Raw genomic sequence first — 17759 nt, 5'->3', positions numbered from 1 at the left:
GTGTCCAAGGAATAATTTAATTAAGCAGTTTAAAATTATTCAGTTTTCAAGAATTTATTTTATTTATTTATTTATTTTTAAAGATTTTATTTATTTGACAGACAGCACGAGCAGGGGGAGCTGCAGGCAGAGGGAGAGGGGGAAGCAGGGTCCCCGCTGAGCAGGGAGCCTGATGTGGTGCTGACCTGAGCTGAAGGCAAATGCTTAACCGACTGAGCCACCCAGGCGCCCCATTAGTTTTCAGTAATTTAATAATTAATAGCACCACTTCAAATTTCTATGCCAGTGGCATCACTTACAATTACATTTTTCCAAAATATTTGGAATTTTAGCTATAGTTTCTATATGATCTATTTTGTGGATTAACTTTGAATTAAAATGTCATTATATGTTGTAAATTCATGTACTCCCCATGGCATCCCAAGCTGTCCTGAATACATCAAAACCATAGGTAGTATGAACACAGGTATGGAAACAATGAAACAATGTGCTTGGCCTCGATAAATCATATTCAATTTGATTTATGCTTTTGCAAGAGCACATATTATGAAAGAATTCTTCTTCCAATGTTCGTGACTAAGTATTTGAGAAATATTTTTCTGCAGGATTTTTTATCTGAAAAGATGAATAGCTCCTCCCACAACTAGTACAGTGCCAGACTTGGTTTATTAGCAAAAAGTCTTGTCAAAAGAGAATCTTGATTATTGTTCCTTGGACAAGTGTCCAAGTTCTTCTTTCAGAGAGTCAGGAAGTCTTAAAGTGGGATGAAAGGGAGAAAAATAGTTTAAATCTTATGGGAAAGGTCTACTAGTGCTGAGTTGATATGAATCATTAATTCTCAAACAACTCATTTTATTTCTTGGCATAATGCAAGTGAAAGGCAACTGGAAAGGAGGAGACTTTCCCCATTTCTTTCTAAGTCCACATCAAGCCTCCATATATTTGACAAATCAAATGAAAAATTAGGAAATGTATTGTTTTTCATGCGGCTTTTTTTTTTTTTGAAAGAGTTTCTATCAAAACAAAATGAATATCTGTTAACTCAGGATTTCCACTGCTATCTACTAATGATATTTGTACAAGTAGGCAAAGATAAAGAGTACATCAACAGAAAACTGGGGAAAAAAATGATACACCCATTCACTGGAGTTTTAAGCAACTAGTCAAAAGAATGAGGCTAATCTAGAGTTATGTCCAAGATATTCTGTCAAGCAAAAATAAAAAAAAACCAAAACACACAAAACTAAGTTGTAAAATAGAATGTAGACTGCTAGAAATCAAGATAGTTTTGGAATTTTATCATTTCCAAGAAAAATTTTATGGTGTTTGCATAATTCCTAAATTTCTTTTTTTTAAAGATTTTATTTATTTACTTGAGAGAGAGCCAGCATGAACGGGGAGAGGGGTAGAGGGAGAGGGAGAAGCATACCCCCCCCCCCCCTGAGCAGGGAGCCTGAGGCAGGGCTTGATCCCAGGACTCTGGGATCCTGACCTGAGGGGAAGGTAGAGACTTAACCTACCTGAGCCCAGGTGCCCCTAATTCTTAAATTTCTATGTTCTAATTCAGTCTGTCTTTTTAGTCTTTTAATCCATATGATAGATTTTTAAAAATCCCATTTACAGCAATGCTATTTAGTATGGAAATTATTTAGATTTGTTCAGGTTTGCATATCTTTTTTTCCTCCACGTTCTGTTTTAAATCTGATGTTAAAATAAATGAAAACTTTTGATTTGTGATGTAAACAGTTTTGACTTAACAATTACACCACAATACGACCTATTCTTATTTGGGAAATTTTTTTTTTCCCTAAAGAAAAAAATAGGGAAAAAAATTTTTCCGTAAAGAAAAAATTTCACCTACTCCAAAACATTACTTATCCCTATATCTAGCACAGTAACTGGCATATTTGTACTTAGTTATGTTTGTTGAATGAATGGTTTCCATAAATACAATGTAAACACCTAATGACCTCCTTTGCCAAGTTCTGTACATAGAAATAATGCTAACTATTTCGCAAGAAATGAATTAGAGATTTTACTGGAAAATCAGAGTTTTTGGTTTATCTCTGATATCTTAGACTCTTAATCCAAGGTTCTATCATAAGGCCACCTGCCTCCTGCCTGAAGAGTTGTGAAAGATTACAAAGCTCGTAGGACTTACCCATAATTAGAGTTGATGTTTGCAATATCATTAAGATATTTTCAAACCAACTATTTTTACTAAACATATGAGTGTGCAGACCACTTTAACGGATAATCGAGCTTCGAAGAGGTATAGATCAAGAAATTTCCTGTCTAGTAAGTAAGCGAGGACAGGTAAGCCAATAATGAAAAAAATGCAAGATTACAGGACAAATGTCAGATGTGACTTTACTGCACAGAAGAGTGTGACAGAGGAAAGTCGGAAGCTATCCTTTCAGGCCCTCACCAACAAGTGGGACCTAAGCCCGACTCCGGGAAGATCTGAGTTGCGTACTCAGACAATAGCCTTGAGTCTGTTGCTATTATTCTAAGATTAGTCTGGCCTACCCGGCTCTGCAGACCTACAGAACGCAGGCGCGACGCGAGCTGGCCCCGCCCTGTCCACGCCCCACTCCGGTGCGCCACCGCCATTGGGACGGCCTCAAACCCCACCCCGGATGTGGGCGGGCACACGAGGCCTCGCCTCTGCCGACCGAGAGGTCGGCCGCACAGGCGCAGTCTCTTCTAGTTGTAGACGCTGCTGTTCTCCCCCGCGTGGTGAGTCCGGACTGCGGTGCCGGAGTGGCCGCAGTGTCTCGGTCTTCGCTTCCTCTACCCCAACCCCCTGTGGCAGGACGGGCCTGGAGAGAGGCCTGTTACGCGCCCCCGTCTTTCCGATCCCGGGGGGCTCCAGGCGGTCAACGGGGGCCGCGTGAGTGCGGACAGATTGGGCACCGGCGGCGGAACCGGGGTTGTTTGGGCGGGAGGGGTCCGCAGGGAGGGACCCGAGTCTCCGCTTTATGTGGAAGCAGGCGCTCCCCCCCCCCCCCCCCCCCCGCCGACACCCTTCCCGCCTCCCTCCCGCTCTCTTCTCACTACCCATTTTTTCTTGAGAAACTTGGGAAGCTATTGTTAGTGACTGGAGGGTAGTATTAGGAGCCCTGGAGAAGGGCTGCCGGGGTCCAAGTCTCCATCCACCACTTACTGGCTCCGGGACCTCCGCAAGTCACTTAATCTCTGTGTGTCTCAGTTTCAAGTGTAAAATGGGGGAAGTGATAGTAACCTGTCTCATAAGGCGGTTGTGAGAATTACGTGAGGTAGTATCTTTTAAGTGCTGAGAGCCGAGCGTGATGCACAGCAAAAGTATGTAAGTGCTGTTCATCTTTTTGAGTCTGGTACTAAAAGGAGAGTGTGTCCTTCCTCTCCCCACGCCGAAAATAATTGCCCAAGAGTCCAAGGGTAGGGAAAAAAAAATTTTTTTTTCTTTTTTGAGACTATGGGCTTTTGTTTGTATGGCATGTTTTTTAAAAAATCAAACATTAATAAACAACTTAGTTGTACATCCTACAGCAGAGAAAAGACAGATGTTAGAGTAATACTGAAGTTGAAAACTGAAAAGTTTTGTTTGGGAAACCACATGAAAAAAGGGCCAGAACTTATTTGTCCTGAAAAGAATTAACATATCAAGTCTGAGACTGCTATCCTTAGAAAGTTCTGCTGCAAGGCTACACCTTGTTTGGCATCTGGAAACAGTATAGTTTATGCTGTACACTATGGTTTATGCTGAAGTTACCAGCCTCCAGGAAAAACCTGGTCCTGTGAGTCTGTAATGAGCTTCCCTGGGCACAGACATTGCTGGATTTTCCTTATTGGGGGAAAGAGAGTGCTCTGTTTGACCCTGTCTGGCCGGAAGAGAACATAAAGAAGCCTGCACATGGATGCCTGCAAACTTCACTTGTGTCTTTTTCCATTACGCTCATGTATGTCCATACTGCATTGCTGTAATACAAGTTAGCCATGAGTACAACCACATGCTGAATCCTGTGAGTCCTTCCAGTGAATCTCCAAATATGTGGGTGGTCGTGGAACTCCCCAGACACAATACTGGTGATAGAAACTACTTGAAGCTCCAGTAATTAGATTTTGTCTCTTTTTGCTTAAAAAGGGAAAGAAAAAGAAAGCTATACAGATAAGTAATTGCTAAATAGTGGGTTACTGTCCAAAATTATTTCTATGTTTAGATATAGTGCATGTGTCAGAAAAATCACTGGAAATTGACTACATTGCCAAATTAAGTTTGAGTCTCTGTCTTTTACAGGCCTTTTATAGATTGTAGGTGAAATACCTGGGGTTTTTTGTTTTTTGTTTTTAATTCTGCAAGCACTATCTATGTGTTGATGTCTATCTTTATTAAGAGGTTATCTGTGAAGCTGGGGAAGGTATGGCCAGTTTCTCTTGGGCCATTTTTCCTGGATTCTTTTAGTTATGCCTGTATTTTCAGGACATCAAGTTGAAAGAGTTGGAGGTAAGTCTGTAAGTTTGGGGATGGAAAGATCAGATTTGCCTTCTGATTATATCTTTTTTCCCTCAGTAAAGTAGAAGACTAGATGCTATTTTGAGAAGTAGGGAGATGGAGGAGTTAGAGGTTTAGAAGAGTGAGAAAGGTTGCACATGGCTGTGTGTGTGAGTAGTAGGTAAGTACGTTTTCCGGGAAGTGTAGTAGATAATGGCAAGTCTTGATCCATTTGACGTTGGGATTGTGATTATGAATTTAGTGGACGCCATCTGCTTTCTTACAAGATTTTCTCCAGCCTGTTTGGATACAGACATGCAGAAAGTGGTTAATTGGGTTCATTTAGGTTTGGGGTTTTGTTAGGGAGATGATGTGGTAGTCGTTAAGGCTGTGCACACATATTTTGTTCTTTCAGTGTACATGGTAAGGTTGCACTCCTTTGTACACACGCCACATTCCATTCCCTTACCCCCATGTCTACTTGAGGTTAAATGTGTTATATGACTTGCTTGGACTGGTAAAATGACAGACATCATTTCCAAGTGAAGCTTTAAGAACCAGCACTCCATTTGCTACTTCCCTATCTCCCTGCCTTGCTATAGTGATCATGGAAGAACTTGGTGAGATGCAGCCTCTTGCCAGCCTGGGCACTAAAGGTGAATAGGAGTGGCTGTAGAGGCAAAGCTGGAAGAACTCGAATTTGTGATTAGGGAACAGAATTCTTGAATTAGTGATTTTGCAAGGTAGAACTATAGGGTAAGTGGGTGAGGAAGTTTGGAGAGAAAAGGCAGTCAGAAATGAAGTGTTCAAGGAACTCAGAGGCCTCATGCATCTCTAACCCTGAAGGCCATAATTTGTTGCTGCTCTGTTCAAGAGTGATGACCCCTGGAATTAAAGAAATGGCTCTTAAAATGGTAAATTAAAAAGCTTCCATATGTGGAATATAGTATAACTGAATCAAGATTCAGAATTTATTTATTCATTTTTAAAGATTTATTTATTTTAGAGAGAGAAAGCATGTACATGAGCACAGGGAGGGGCAGAGGAAGAGGGAGAGAATCTCAAACTGCTGAGCGTGGAGCCTGATACGGGGCTGGATCCCATGACCCTGAGATCATGACCTCAGCCAAAATCAAGAATCAGCCACTTAACCAACTGAGCCACCCAGGTGCCCCAAGATTCAGAATTTATTATTGAGTTGAAAGATTTCCACCTTGGTCAGTAAAAGCAAATAAACAAATAGCCATGAAAATTTCAGTGTAGCTTAGCCATAGAACAGATGATATTAGGTAGGATTTAAGCTAAACTTTAACAGTGGTTTCAAAAAAAAAGCTTAATTTTTTATTTAAAATCTTAACAATTAACTTTGGGTTTTTAAAAAAATATAAAGGACAGAGGTAAGTAACACCTTGAAGAAAGAGACAAATTAAGTGTGGGACATTATACAATGTTGCTATTGCAAGTGTGGTCTGGGGGCGCCTGGGTGGCTCAGTTGGTTAAGCGACTGCCTTCGGCTCAGGTCGTGATCCTGGAGTCCCCGGTTCGAGTCCCACATCAGGCTCCCTGCTCAGCGGGAGTCTGCTTCTCCCTCTGACCCTCCCCCTCTCATGCTCTCTCTCTCAAATAAATAAATAAAAAATCTTAAAAAAAAAAAACCTGCAGGAGAAAATTATTAAAAAAAAAAAAAAAAGAAAGTGTGGTCTGTGGGAGCACCTGGGTGGCTCATTTGGTTGAGCGTCCAATTCTTGGTTTCGGCTTGGGTCATGATCTCAGGGTCCTGAGATCGAGCCCCCTGTTGGGACTACACACTCTGCAGGGATTCTGCTTGAGATTCTCTCCCTCTCCCTCTACTTCTCCCCCTGCTCGTGTGTGCTCTCTCTCTAAAATAAATAAACCTAAATCTTAAAAAACAAAACAAAACAAAAAAAACATGTGGTCTATGGACTCACAGCAATGGCTTTCCAGTGGGAGCTTGGTAGACAGGCAGAACCTCAGGTCCTGTGCCAGACTTGCTGAATCGAAATCCACATTTTAACAAGATCTTTAAGGTGACTCAAATGTACTGTCCTGATCTTTTAAAAAAAGCCAGTGTCTTGGGCCGCCAGGGTGGCCCAGTCGTTAAGCGTTTGCCTTCGGCTCAGGTCATGATCCCAGGGTCCTGGGATCGAGCCCCGCATCGGGCTCCCTGCTCGGTGGGAAGCCTGCTTCTCCCTCTCCCACTCCCCCTGTTTGTGTTCCCTCTCTCTCTCTCTCTCTCTCTCTCGAGATAAATAAATAAATAAATAAATAAAATCTTAAAAAAAAAAAAAAAAGCCAGTAACTTAGGAAAGTATAAGATGGGAAGAACAGTTTCTGGATTAAAAGATGCTAACAATTAACGTGACATAACCAATACAAAGTGCAAACCTTGACTGAATCTTGATTTTTAAAAAAACAGTATGGAAGATAATTTTGGGTCAGCTGAAGAGGCTAGAATATGATGGAATATCAGAATAGGGAATTATTGTTAATTTTCTTAGATGTGATAATGATGTGATTATTCTTAAAAAAGATACAGGCTCTTTGCAACTTTGAAATAGTTCAGCAAAAACAAATATACTCACATACATGTATATATGTCTCTCTGTACACACTGATATTTAGATAAAACAAATAGGGCAAAATGTTCTAGATGTGGAATCTAGGTAGTAAGTATATGGTTGTTTATTATATGTTCTTTTAACTTTTGTGGAAGTTTAAATTTTTTCGTAATAAAAAAGTGGGGAAAATCCCCAGAAGAAATGCAGTAGCTTAAAACAATTTCTTTCTTTCTCAGTTGTTCAGTGCTAGGTCATACGGTGCGGGTAGGCTGGCTCTGCTGTGCTGGGCACATGGCTTCCATCCCTGGTCCATTGTGGCCTTTCCAGCTTCTACTGTTTCCTAGCTAGTGGGACGGGAGAAAGGGCAAGGGGAGCACATGACCCGGAAGCAGCACTTATTCCCTTGATCAAACCTTTCGTTTTTTCATCCACCTGGACATCATGTATCTAGGGAGTAGTTGGTAAAAGTCAAATGTAATGTGCATTTGTATATTGGTTTAACCAAGATTTCTTTGGTTTCACCTGATGTTCTCTTCTTCTGTTGATGTACTAGGGCCCAACTAAAATGGAAGTCATTTCTATTTTAATATACATTAAATAAAATACCTAAAATTTTAATTTTGAGGATTAAAGTGTATTCATTTCCCCCTACCCCCAACCTTTTCAGTAAATAACAGATGCGGGTGAAAGAACCTTCCAAAGCTTTGCCTGAGAAAGCCAAAAGGAGGAAAAGACCTGCTATACCTAGTGATGAAGACTCTTCAGACGACATTGCTGGTAAATTGTGATATCTGGCGTCCTGAATGGTGTTGTAGAAAATAACCATATATGTTTTTAATCAATAAGTCCTTTGCTTTTTATTTTCACTATTTTCTGCATGAACTTTAAAATCAGCTTGTCTAGTTCCAAAACATCCTGTTGATGTTTTTATTGAGATTTTGCTTAGTTTATAAAGTAACTTAGAATTGGCATCTTTTTGTTGTTTTCCATTTCTCATGACCTGTTAAAGCCAGGCCTTTAAGCCTGGAAGATGACTGGGGAGCTGGCCTCAGGCTTGCTTTTCTCTTGAACTTCATGCCTTCTGTTTCAGCTTTTCTGAGGATTTTCCTCCTTTCTCACCAGTTCAGCTCTCCATTTAAAAAGACATTTTTAATTTTTATTTCCATTTTTGAGTGTTTTTAACTTGGATAGTGTTTCAGAGTAGTTAGATTGTTGTATTGAAGGAGGTCTGAATTATATCTTTAAACATTTGTTCTTTGAAATTATTTTTTTCAGGGATTCTGATGATTTTTTTTTTTCTTAATTTTATTTATTTATTTGACAGAGAGAGACACAGCAAGAGAGGGAACACAAGCAGGGGGAGTGGGAGAGGGAGAAGCAGGCTTCCTGCCGAGCAGGGAGCCCGATGCGGGGCTCAATCCCAGGACCCTGGGATCATGACCTGAGCCGAAGACAGATGCTTAATGACTGAGCCACCCAGGCGCTCCGATTCTGATGATTCTTATGTTAGCTCTTCCTTGCCTATCTTCTAGTTATTTTTTCTCAAATTGTCTAAAACTCCTACTTCCTTTTCATTTTGCTTGGTCTTTTCCTTTTTATCGTTTACAGTGTTTTCTGCAGTGTCTTTTTCACCATATGCCCTTTTTAGTTTTGTCATCCTTTTTGTGGTTTTTATCTATTTTTTCCTCCATTTCTTTCCTGAGCTCTGCCAGTCACTTCCTCCTATTTTGCCACCTCATGCTGGAGCATTTGCTTCTCTTTTGTATTTTTATTTCATGGCAGTGATTTCTGTGCCATTTGTTTTTCCTTTTTCTTATATTGGATAGAATTTATGGCTTTGATTTTTCTTTGTTTTCTCATTCTTTAACGTAGGGTCACCTTTCTTGGACCAGTTAGTTTTAGAATATTTGTGTAAGAAGGAGGGCCAGAGCACTGTCAAGACCAGCTGGAGTTTTGAGTGTGAGCTCAGTTAGCCTTTACTTCTTTCCACCCAACAAGATTAGGCAGCCCTGGGGTTTTTTCAGAACCCGAAGGATCTTTTCTCGCTGCCTTAGAGACAAGACTGTTTCCGGCAAATTTGGCTTGTTTGTTTCTCACTTAGTGAATTAGAAATTGCCTTCTCTTGCTTCTTTTTTTTTTTTAATATATTTTTTCTATTTATTTATTTATTTGATGTAGTGTTCCATGATTCATTGTTTGCGTATAACACCCAGTGCTCCATTCAATACATGCCCTCTTTAATACCCATCACCAGGCTAAGCCATCCCTCCACCCCCCTCCCCTCTAGAACCCTCAGTTTGTTTCTCACAGTCTATAGTCTCTCATGGTTCATCTCCCCCTCTGCTCTCCCCCCTTCATTTTTCCCTTCCTACTATCTTGTTCTTTTTTTTTTTTTAACATATAATGTATTATTTGTTTCAGAGGTACAGGTCTGTGATTCATCAGTCTTACACAATTCACAGCACTCACCATAGCACATACCCTCCCCAATGTCTATCACCCAGCCACCCCATCCCTCCCACCCCCACCACTCCAGCAACCCTCAGTTTGTTTCCTGAGTAAGAAGTCCTCATATCAGTGAGATCATATGATACATGTCTTTCTCTGATTGACTTATTTCGCTTAGCATAATACTCTCTAATTCCATTCTAGTCTCCCACCTTCTTTTGCTTCTTAAAACAAAACTGGATATAGGGGAGCTCCTGCCAGGGTTGTTGCAGCACAGAGATTGAGGTTTCATTCTGTGTCTGCAAAGCATGCGGGGTTCTCTATGGGATCTACAGCTGCAGTATGCTCTCTGCTTCCTTCTGTATGCACCCCTATTGATCCCTGCTGCACTGAGGTGGGACTCTTCCACTGAATTTATGACTTGGGGCTTCAGTTGCCTCTTGGTTTTCCTGAAAATGAACTTGGTGTTTTTGTTTTCTATTCTTGTTGACATTGGACAGTTTCTGAGAGGAGAATGGGGAAGTGTTGATTTTAGACCATCATTTGCATACTGGAAGACCTCCTTGTAAAGTTTTTTAATATTTAAAGTGAAAACTGTGGAGACTTTAATAATTGTTTTGATTTGTTAATGTGAAACAACTATAGACTTTAATACATTTATATATTTTATTCAGGAATCCCTAGAGGACTTATTTGGCAGATGAAATTTAGACAATTGTATGATTAAACAAATTACAGAAAACTGAGGAAATCTTATTAGCACAGAATTTTTTTTTACATTCCCCCCCCACCAAAGATTGTGAATACTATTTAAACACTGGTTAACTCTTGTAAGAAAACATCAAATTTTCAAATTTACTTATAAAAAGTATATATGGTTGAGGCATTTAAAAGCTAATAGAGTTAAGTTAGACTCCTGGGACCTTTTTATCATGAATTCACTTATCTCTGAATTCATTAACAATTTCAGTTTTATATGTCTGAATTGTAGATTCAGAGAATAGCTAAGTTATACCCTGGCCAAATCCCACCCCAGAGATGATATAGAAGGTGTATGGAATAATTTTTCACCTTAGAATTTTAAAATATAAAAACTCAAAGCATTGATACCTAGTAACCCACTTCTAGGTCCTGTATTTATGTGGTCATCTTATCAGTCTTCCCCAGAACACCCCTTTCTTTAATGGCATGTGTCCTTGCTTTTCTTTTTTTTTTTTTTTTAAAGGTTTTATTTATTTATTTATTTGACAGAGAGAGATATAGCGAGAGAGGGAACACAAGCAGGGGGAGTGGCAGAGGGAGAAGCAGACTCCCCGCTGAGCAGGAAGCCCGATGCGGGGCTAGATCCCAGGACCCTGGGACCATGACCTGAGCCGAAGGCAGACGCTTAACGACTGAGCCACCCAGGTGCCCCACGTGTCCTTGCTTTTCAAATATAGGACTTTGGAATTACTCCTTTTGTGTCTATTTTTATACCTTGCTCTTGGTGTAAGATTAGAAGTCCTAATCTTTCCCCAGATTTACACATTACTTTTATTGAAATTATATTTTACAATAAGTCACTTGTCAGGACTCACATACTTAGGCTTCAGGATGAAAAGGAACGAATGCTTAGCCTCTCTCTAGTTAACTAATCGGTGAAAAGGAGTGCTGTGCATTTGGGAAGGGAAGTGGAGAAAGTTGAAATGTACATACTCGTGTTTCCCTCTTCAAGTTACTCAGTCTTTCCTTTGCTGTTTAATTTTGGTGGATAGTTGTAGTTTCGGTGTTTGAGATAGATGAGGTGGAGAAGTGGAAGTGTTCAGGTATTTGGCAGAAGTGGAAGTGTCATTGTGTCCTTGGGAGAAGAACACAGTTATCTGAAGAAATAAACATACTGGCCGATTTTGGCCAGTTGTCTCCACACAGTATACCCAGTGGGACTCTGTTATAAAGGATAATTAAGGACCACGCAGCGTCATTTGTTATTTGGAAACATTCATTAAGGAGAAATCTTGTTCCTGTAAATTATGCCATATTGTTTGTTCCTCTTTCTCCTTTCTCTCAATAATGATGAAAATAGCATCAGAGCAGAGGTGGGCTCTGTGGAAAGATTTTATGTGTGTATCTTAATGAGAAGAAAATATATTCAAAATGCTTGACACAATAGCTGCTCAGTAAATAATCTATTTATTAAACTTTTTATTTTTGAACTAATTTTGAATTAATAGGAAGGTTCAAAGAGATATACAAGGGGGTCCCATTCAGTCTTCACCCAACCTCTCCTGATTTAACATCTTGTATTTCTATAGTACAATATCAAAACCAGGAAAATGACATCAGTACAATCCTAGAGCTTACTCTGATTTCACCAGATATGCAAGGCCTCGTGTGTGGGTATAACTCTGTGTACTTTTATTACATGTGTAGTTTTGTATAACCATCACAACTGAGATACCCGACTGTCCCATCACCACCCCAGCGGTTACCTGTTTATAGCCACACTCCCTGTTCTCCATCCATAGTCCCTGGCAGCCACAAATCTGTTCTCCAACTCTCTAATTATGTTATTTCACGAATGCTTTATAAATGGAACCATGCAGTATGTATCCTTTTGAGTTGTTTTGTTTTCCAAATCTCTTTGCTTTTTAGTTACAGTATTTTAATGCTATTGACTTTGGCTTCTGGTGGTAGCACTTTGGCTTAGCAAAGAAAATGTTCACATTTTGTTTTGTCTTATTCAGTAGGTTTCACTTGCCAGCATGTAAGTCATGCTGTCAGTGTGAATCATGTGAAGAAAGCAATAGCTGAGAATGTGTGGTCAGTTTGCTCGGACTGTTTAAAAGAAAGAAAATTCTGTGATGGGCAGCCAGTACTTCCCTCTGACATATGGTTGTGCCTCAAGTGTGGTTTTCAGGTGAGAAGCGTGATTTTTATATGTGAGTTTGTCTTAAATATTTTTCTTAAATGCTTATTGTGAGTTGGACTGTTGGTAATGTTTAAAACTTAAAATAAATTTATTCCTGTTTAGATAGAACTCTCCAAGGCTCAACTTAGAAACATTAGTTAAGGTAAAATAAAAGGAATATTGTATTCAGAAAGTAACCACATGTGGTTTAGAAATACTTTGAAAGGGAATCCAACCTACTTGCAGTAGTTCTCACATCTGGACCTGCCTTTACCTATTTGTATTTACTTACGAAATGGATCCAAATTTTTTTACATCTTACTAGATTAATTTTTTTTTCTCTCTATGAAAGGATTCTTTTTTTTAAAATAATTTTTAACAGCTTAGAAGCTATTAATATCTGTAATATTTTTTGAAAAACATTTAAGATGTTTTAATTTTAATCAATTTTAATTGATGTCTACAATTTTTCTAAAATAAGAGGAATCCTTATTATTTCACATAGTTCGTAAGTAGGACCACATCAGGATTAGTTAATTCAATGAAAAGAACATTGAAAACTGAGCTTTCTTCCATTTTTCTTTTGTCCACCCTCAATTTCATGGCTTTTTATGGCCGAAGATATTTCATGCATTATATATCATACAGCCATCCCCAAGGCCAGAAAGAGGGCAAAAAGGACATCCCTTTCCTGTTTTTGTTTCAATTTTTAAGTATGTGAAACTTTTCCCAGAAACATCTAGCAGACTGCCCCTCATGTTGCATTGACCAGAACTGGATCTTATTTCTTTACTTACCTGTTGAGGGAAATTACTGTGATTGGTCTGAGTCTCATTAGTTGCCAGTGGGTTTGGGTGGAGGTTGGACAATTTTAGAAAATGTGTGCATAGGAGGAGGGCACTGGTCTGCGAAGATGCTCGGTGCCCCACAGTGTGCAAGGCAGAGAGTGTATACATTTTTAAATAATAGGGAAATGAACTCAGCTCATGATTGTTTTAGGCAAATACTATATAACAAAAAGCAAGTTAGCCTCTTTGCAAGAAATTAAATTTAATGAGAATCAATATTATTTTCTGAAACTTTTCCCTCCTGTTTGAAATTAAAAACCAAAACTTTTTTAATGAGTATGATTTAAGTTTTGATTAATTTGAAACAAACTTACATGTAAATTGTACAAATAGCATTCTGTTCATCTTTAGGGATGTGGTAGAAACTCAGAAAGCCAACATTCACTGAAGCACTACAAGAGTTGGAGAACAGAATCTCATTGTGTTACAATTAGTCTGAGCACATGGATTATATGGTAAGTTAGATTTTATTAGTACTTGTGTCCACTACAAAAAAATATCATTTTCTTTGAGCTTTACTAAGTAAGATATTTAAAGATGTTATACCCCCCTTACACTTTTTAGCCTGAACACAACCTGTGGAATACTTTAAGAAAAGTAACATTACCCATGAATATAAAATTTAAATAAGGAAAAATTTAGTCATCCCTCTACTTTTTTTTTTTTTAAACATTTTCTTCATAGGATAAAGAAACATTCTTCATAGTTGATTTTTCATAATGAATTTGCTAATGCAGAATTCCAGAGTTCTAGAGAAGGAAGGTACTTCAAGCAGTCAGGTGGTTTGGTGATTCCCTGGAGGGGAAAGGGTAAGCCTGGGCATATGCAGTGTGTAAAAACTGCTTGGGTGTTTCTACTACTTAATCCTGGCTGGGAACCAAGTCCAGTTCCCTCATTTTACATATAAAGACACTGGTTAGAAAGTAAACATCCAGTCACTAAAACAAGTCTTTTGATTCCCTAGTTTCTTAGGAGCTCAGTTGGTTATTTCTTTTTTTTTAAAGTTTTTTATTTTTTTTATTCATTTGAGACAGAGAGATACAGAGCGCGAGCAGGGGGAGGTTCAGAGGGAGAGGGAGAAGCCCACTCTGCTGAGCACGGAGCCGGGTGTGGGACTCGATCCCAGGACCCTGGGATCATGACCTGAGCCGAAGGCAGAGGCTTAACCATCTGAGCTACCCAGGTGCCCCTTTTTTGGTTATTTCTAATGGAAACAAGTAGAATTAATTTATGTTGAGCTGTCCTCTTTTCTCCAATTCACTGCCATTGTGTGGTTTTTATTCACATTTTCTTTTTGTACTCTTAAAGTTACAATACATTTTATAGCAAGTAAAAATTAAATTGCAGCATCAGTAAAAATTTCTTGACATTTCAATATTTTGCAAATGAGCAATTTTTATTATTTTTGGCAATAGTTATGTCAGTAAATTTTGAGGGTTTATAATAGTGTAAACCTGGTAATTCTACACTGTTTGAATTCTGTCATGGTCTATTAGAAAAGATGTTTTGGGAATGTTTTCTGTGACTTGTTTCCTTCACAGATTTATCTATGTATCTGTGTATTTCTGTATGCAAGTGGTAGAGTAATATTTGTATTTTGAGTATGAGTAAATATTTGACTGAATTTTGAGTGCTATTTAGAAAAAGAATCCAAACCTAGTTTATAGCCATTAATCTCAGGACCCCTATTAATTATAAGAAGATTGTGAATATGTAAGGTGGTATTGGTATAACACATTACACTTTCAGTATGTTCAAATACATGTTTTTATTTGACCATTGGATCTTATGAAGTTAAAGGAAGCAGGTAATGATAATACATAGAAGAAATCTTTATTAATACTATATGCACTAATGAGTAAACTTAGTGGAAGCTAATTTTCTCAAAAGTAATGTGCTTTGAAAATCTCTTTGGGAGCTCTCTCTTCCCAACTAAGCCCCAAATAAAACAAAACACTACCCAGTCTTCCCCGTCTCTATAAGTGGCACCTCCATCACTTAAGTATTCAGGCCAGAAACCTAGCACTTGCTTTCTTTCCCTTTTTATCTTAATTTTTAATCCTTTAACAAAAGTAGACAAAATGGTATAATGAAATCCTCCATACCCATCACCCAACTTTAAACATTCCCAACTTGCAGCAAGTCTTTCCTCTAGACCAGAATTTCTCAATCTCAGTACTGTCGTCATTTGAGCTGATAATTCTTTGTTGCAAAATTCCTCCTGTTTGAGAATCACTGACTTACCCTCATCCACTTCCCTCGTTCCATGGCAGTTATTTTTATACTTCTCTGTTTCTACCTGAAATTTCTGTAAAATAAATCTGTTCATTTTTCTCCAGATCTCCTGCTTCTACCCTGACCTTCTATTCCTGATTCCCTCCATCTGACATTAGTCCTAGTGATGTTTTTAAGATATAGATTGGATCACATCACTCCCCTCCTTAAAAAACTCCTCATGGCTTTCCATTACACTTAGGAAAAAGTACCAGAACTTTAATTTGAATGATAAGGCTCTGTATGAACTGTCTCCTGCTTATTTCTCTAGACTTACCTAATGCCTCACTCTACATGTATACTTTTTGCCCCACCCCACCCCAATTTAAAGACGAGACTGGATAAATATCAACTTTATTACTTTATTACCTGGTGTGCAACATTATTGAAGATGCTTTCATAATATCGGCTTACATATTTGTATTTTTTCAGGTGTTATGAATGTGATGAAAAATTATCAACACAGTGTAATAAGAAGGTTTTGGCCCAAACAGTTGATTTTCTCCAGAAGCATGTTTCTAAAACACAAACAAGTAAGTTAAGCAGTTGCCAAAGAAATTTGTATTAACGTATGATATTTTATATTTCATATAGAGAGTTTGTAAATTCATAAATAATACCTTAGATTTTGCTGAGACCTTTCTGCACAAGTGCCATGCATTCTTAGGTAGTAATCTTGTGATGTTATCTTGTGTTGTATTTACGTAACTAATATGAGAAGCTAGAGAGGATAGTGACTAGATCTTGGGCTTCTGAGTCAAACAGTGCTGAGTTTGAATTCAGGCTCCACTTAAATTACTTATTGTCTGTGTGTCTTTTACTTCTTAGTTTACTTACTTTAAAAATTAGGGTGATCATTCCAATGTGTGGGGTTATTGTGAGGCTTAGAGATAATGTGTTCTAAACATTTAGAAATAATGTATGTAAAAATGCTTGCGCGGTGCCCAACACGTATTTATGAAGTGGCATCTATTCTTTGTTACATAATCATAGAGCGGTTCTGACGCTAGCCACCCAGAGTTAGGCTAACCTTACAGATTAAGGGCTTGCTTACTCCCACACAAGATTGCTCTCACTTCAGACACCACCCTCAGGCTCCTGCATTTTCAGGCCGTCCACATTTCTGACAAACTGGCTATAAATTTAGGGGTTCCCACTACCCTTCTTAGGTTCAGTAATTTGCTAGAATGACTCAGAGAACTCAGGAAAGTCCTATAGTTAAAATTATAGTTTTACTATAGCAGAAAAAAGATACAAATCAGGACCAGCCAAAAGAATATACACATTGGGCAAGGACTAGAAAAGTCCCAAACATGAAGCTCCTGTATCTTCTTTTTGTGGGGTCAGGATACATCACCTTCCCGGCACATTGATGTTTATCATACACACAGAGTATTGTTAACCAGGAAAGCTATCTGGAGCTGTGGTGTCCAGAGTTTTTAATTGGTGTTTTATTGAATAGGCACCAGTGCTTGACTCATTGGCCATGTGGTTGAACTCAGTCTCCGGTACCTCAACCCTCTAATCACACATTGGTCTTTCTGGCATGGCTAGCTGCCATCCTGAGTAATCTTATTAGCATAAACTGTCTAGGGGCCCACCAAGAATCAGAAAGACACTCCTGACCCTCTGGAGATCCCAGGATTTAGGGGTTACTTCTCAGGAACCTGGTACAAAAGGCGGCCAAATCCGTTATTATTCAGTAGTAATGTATTATATGTTATATACTTCATTAACTATGTATGTTGTTACCTAACATATAAACAATATGTAATACATGTTGATCTAAATGAAGAGTATATAGGGAAGCAGTTTCTTCATTCAGAAATATTAAGTGCCTACCACATGCTGGGTTTTATACTTTATTCAATATTAGTGATAAAACAAAAGAACAGTTTTATATTGCTCTCTTGGGGTATACAGTATAGTGGGAGAGACAGACAAAAAAAAATTTATATATAAACTTCTGATATGTGCAAAGGAAAAGAAGAGATTGCAGGGATAGGTAATAATCTAGTGGTCACAGTGATCAAAAAAGGCCAGTATAGCTGGAGTATGGTTTGCTGGGAGAGGGTAGAATGAAATGAGGAAGTGAGTAGGGAAAAAAAAAGTGAGTGTGGGAGTTCATGAAGGATACTGTAAGGAATTCCATGGTAAAGAATTTTTATTTTATTGGAAGTGTAATGGAAGCTATTAAAGTGTTTTAAGCAGGGGAGTAACGTCATTTCATCTTTTTTAAATAACATTAT

General features: G+C 38.5%; 1 protein-coding gene across 9 annotated transcripts in view; it reads left to right on the top strand.

Annotated features, from left to right (window-relative positions):
- The first annotated feature begins 2660 nt into the window (after positions 1 to 2660).
- Positions 2661 to 17759, top strand: part of USP45 (ubiquitin specific peptidase 45) — a 71151-nt gene continuing 56052 nt past the window's right edge. For 7 of the 9 annotated variants that reach the window (XR_010413707.1, XR_010413708.1, XM_064597906.1 and 4 more), the window contains exons 1-5: positions 2661 to 2739; positions 7721 to 7830; positions 12225 to 12397; positions 13588 to 13691; positions 15943 to 16043. Coding sequence is in view for 7 of the 9 variants with exons in the window: in XM_064597906.1 (XP_064453976.1) it covers positions 7731 to 7830; positions 12225 to 12397; positions 13588 to 13691; positions 15943 to 16043 (478 nt within the window). In the remaining 2 variants the exon portion in view is untranslated. The other 2 variants (XM_064597904.1, XM_064597905.1) reach the window with 2 other exon arrangements.

Source organism: Mirounga angustirostris, unplaced genomic scaffold (genome assembly GCF_029215605.1).
Source record: "Mirounga angustirostris isolate CCGP_5_RB_7025 unplaced genomic scaffold, mMirAng1.0.hap1 SCAF_8, whole genome shotgun sequence".
In the NCBI taxonomy this organism is placed as follows: Eukaryota; Metazoa; Chordata; class Mammalia; order Carnivora; family Phocidae; genus Mirounga; species Mirounga angustirostris.
This window is presented reverse-complemented; position numbering and strand designations above follow the sequence as displayed.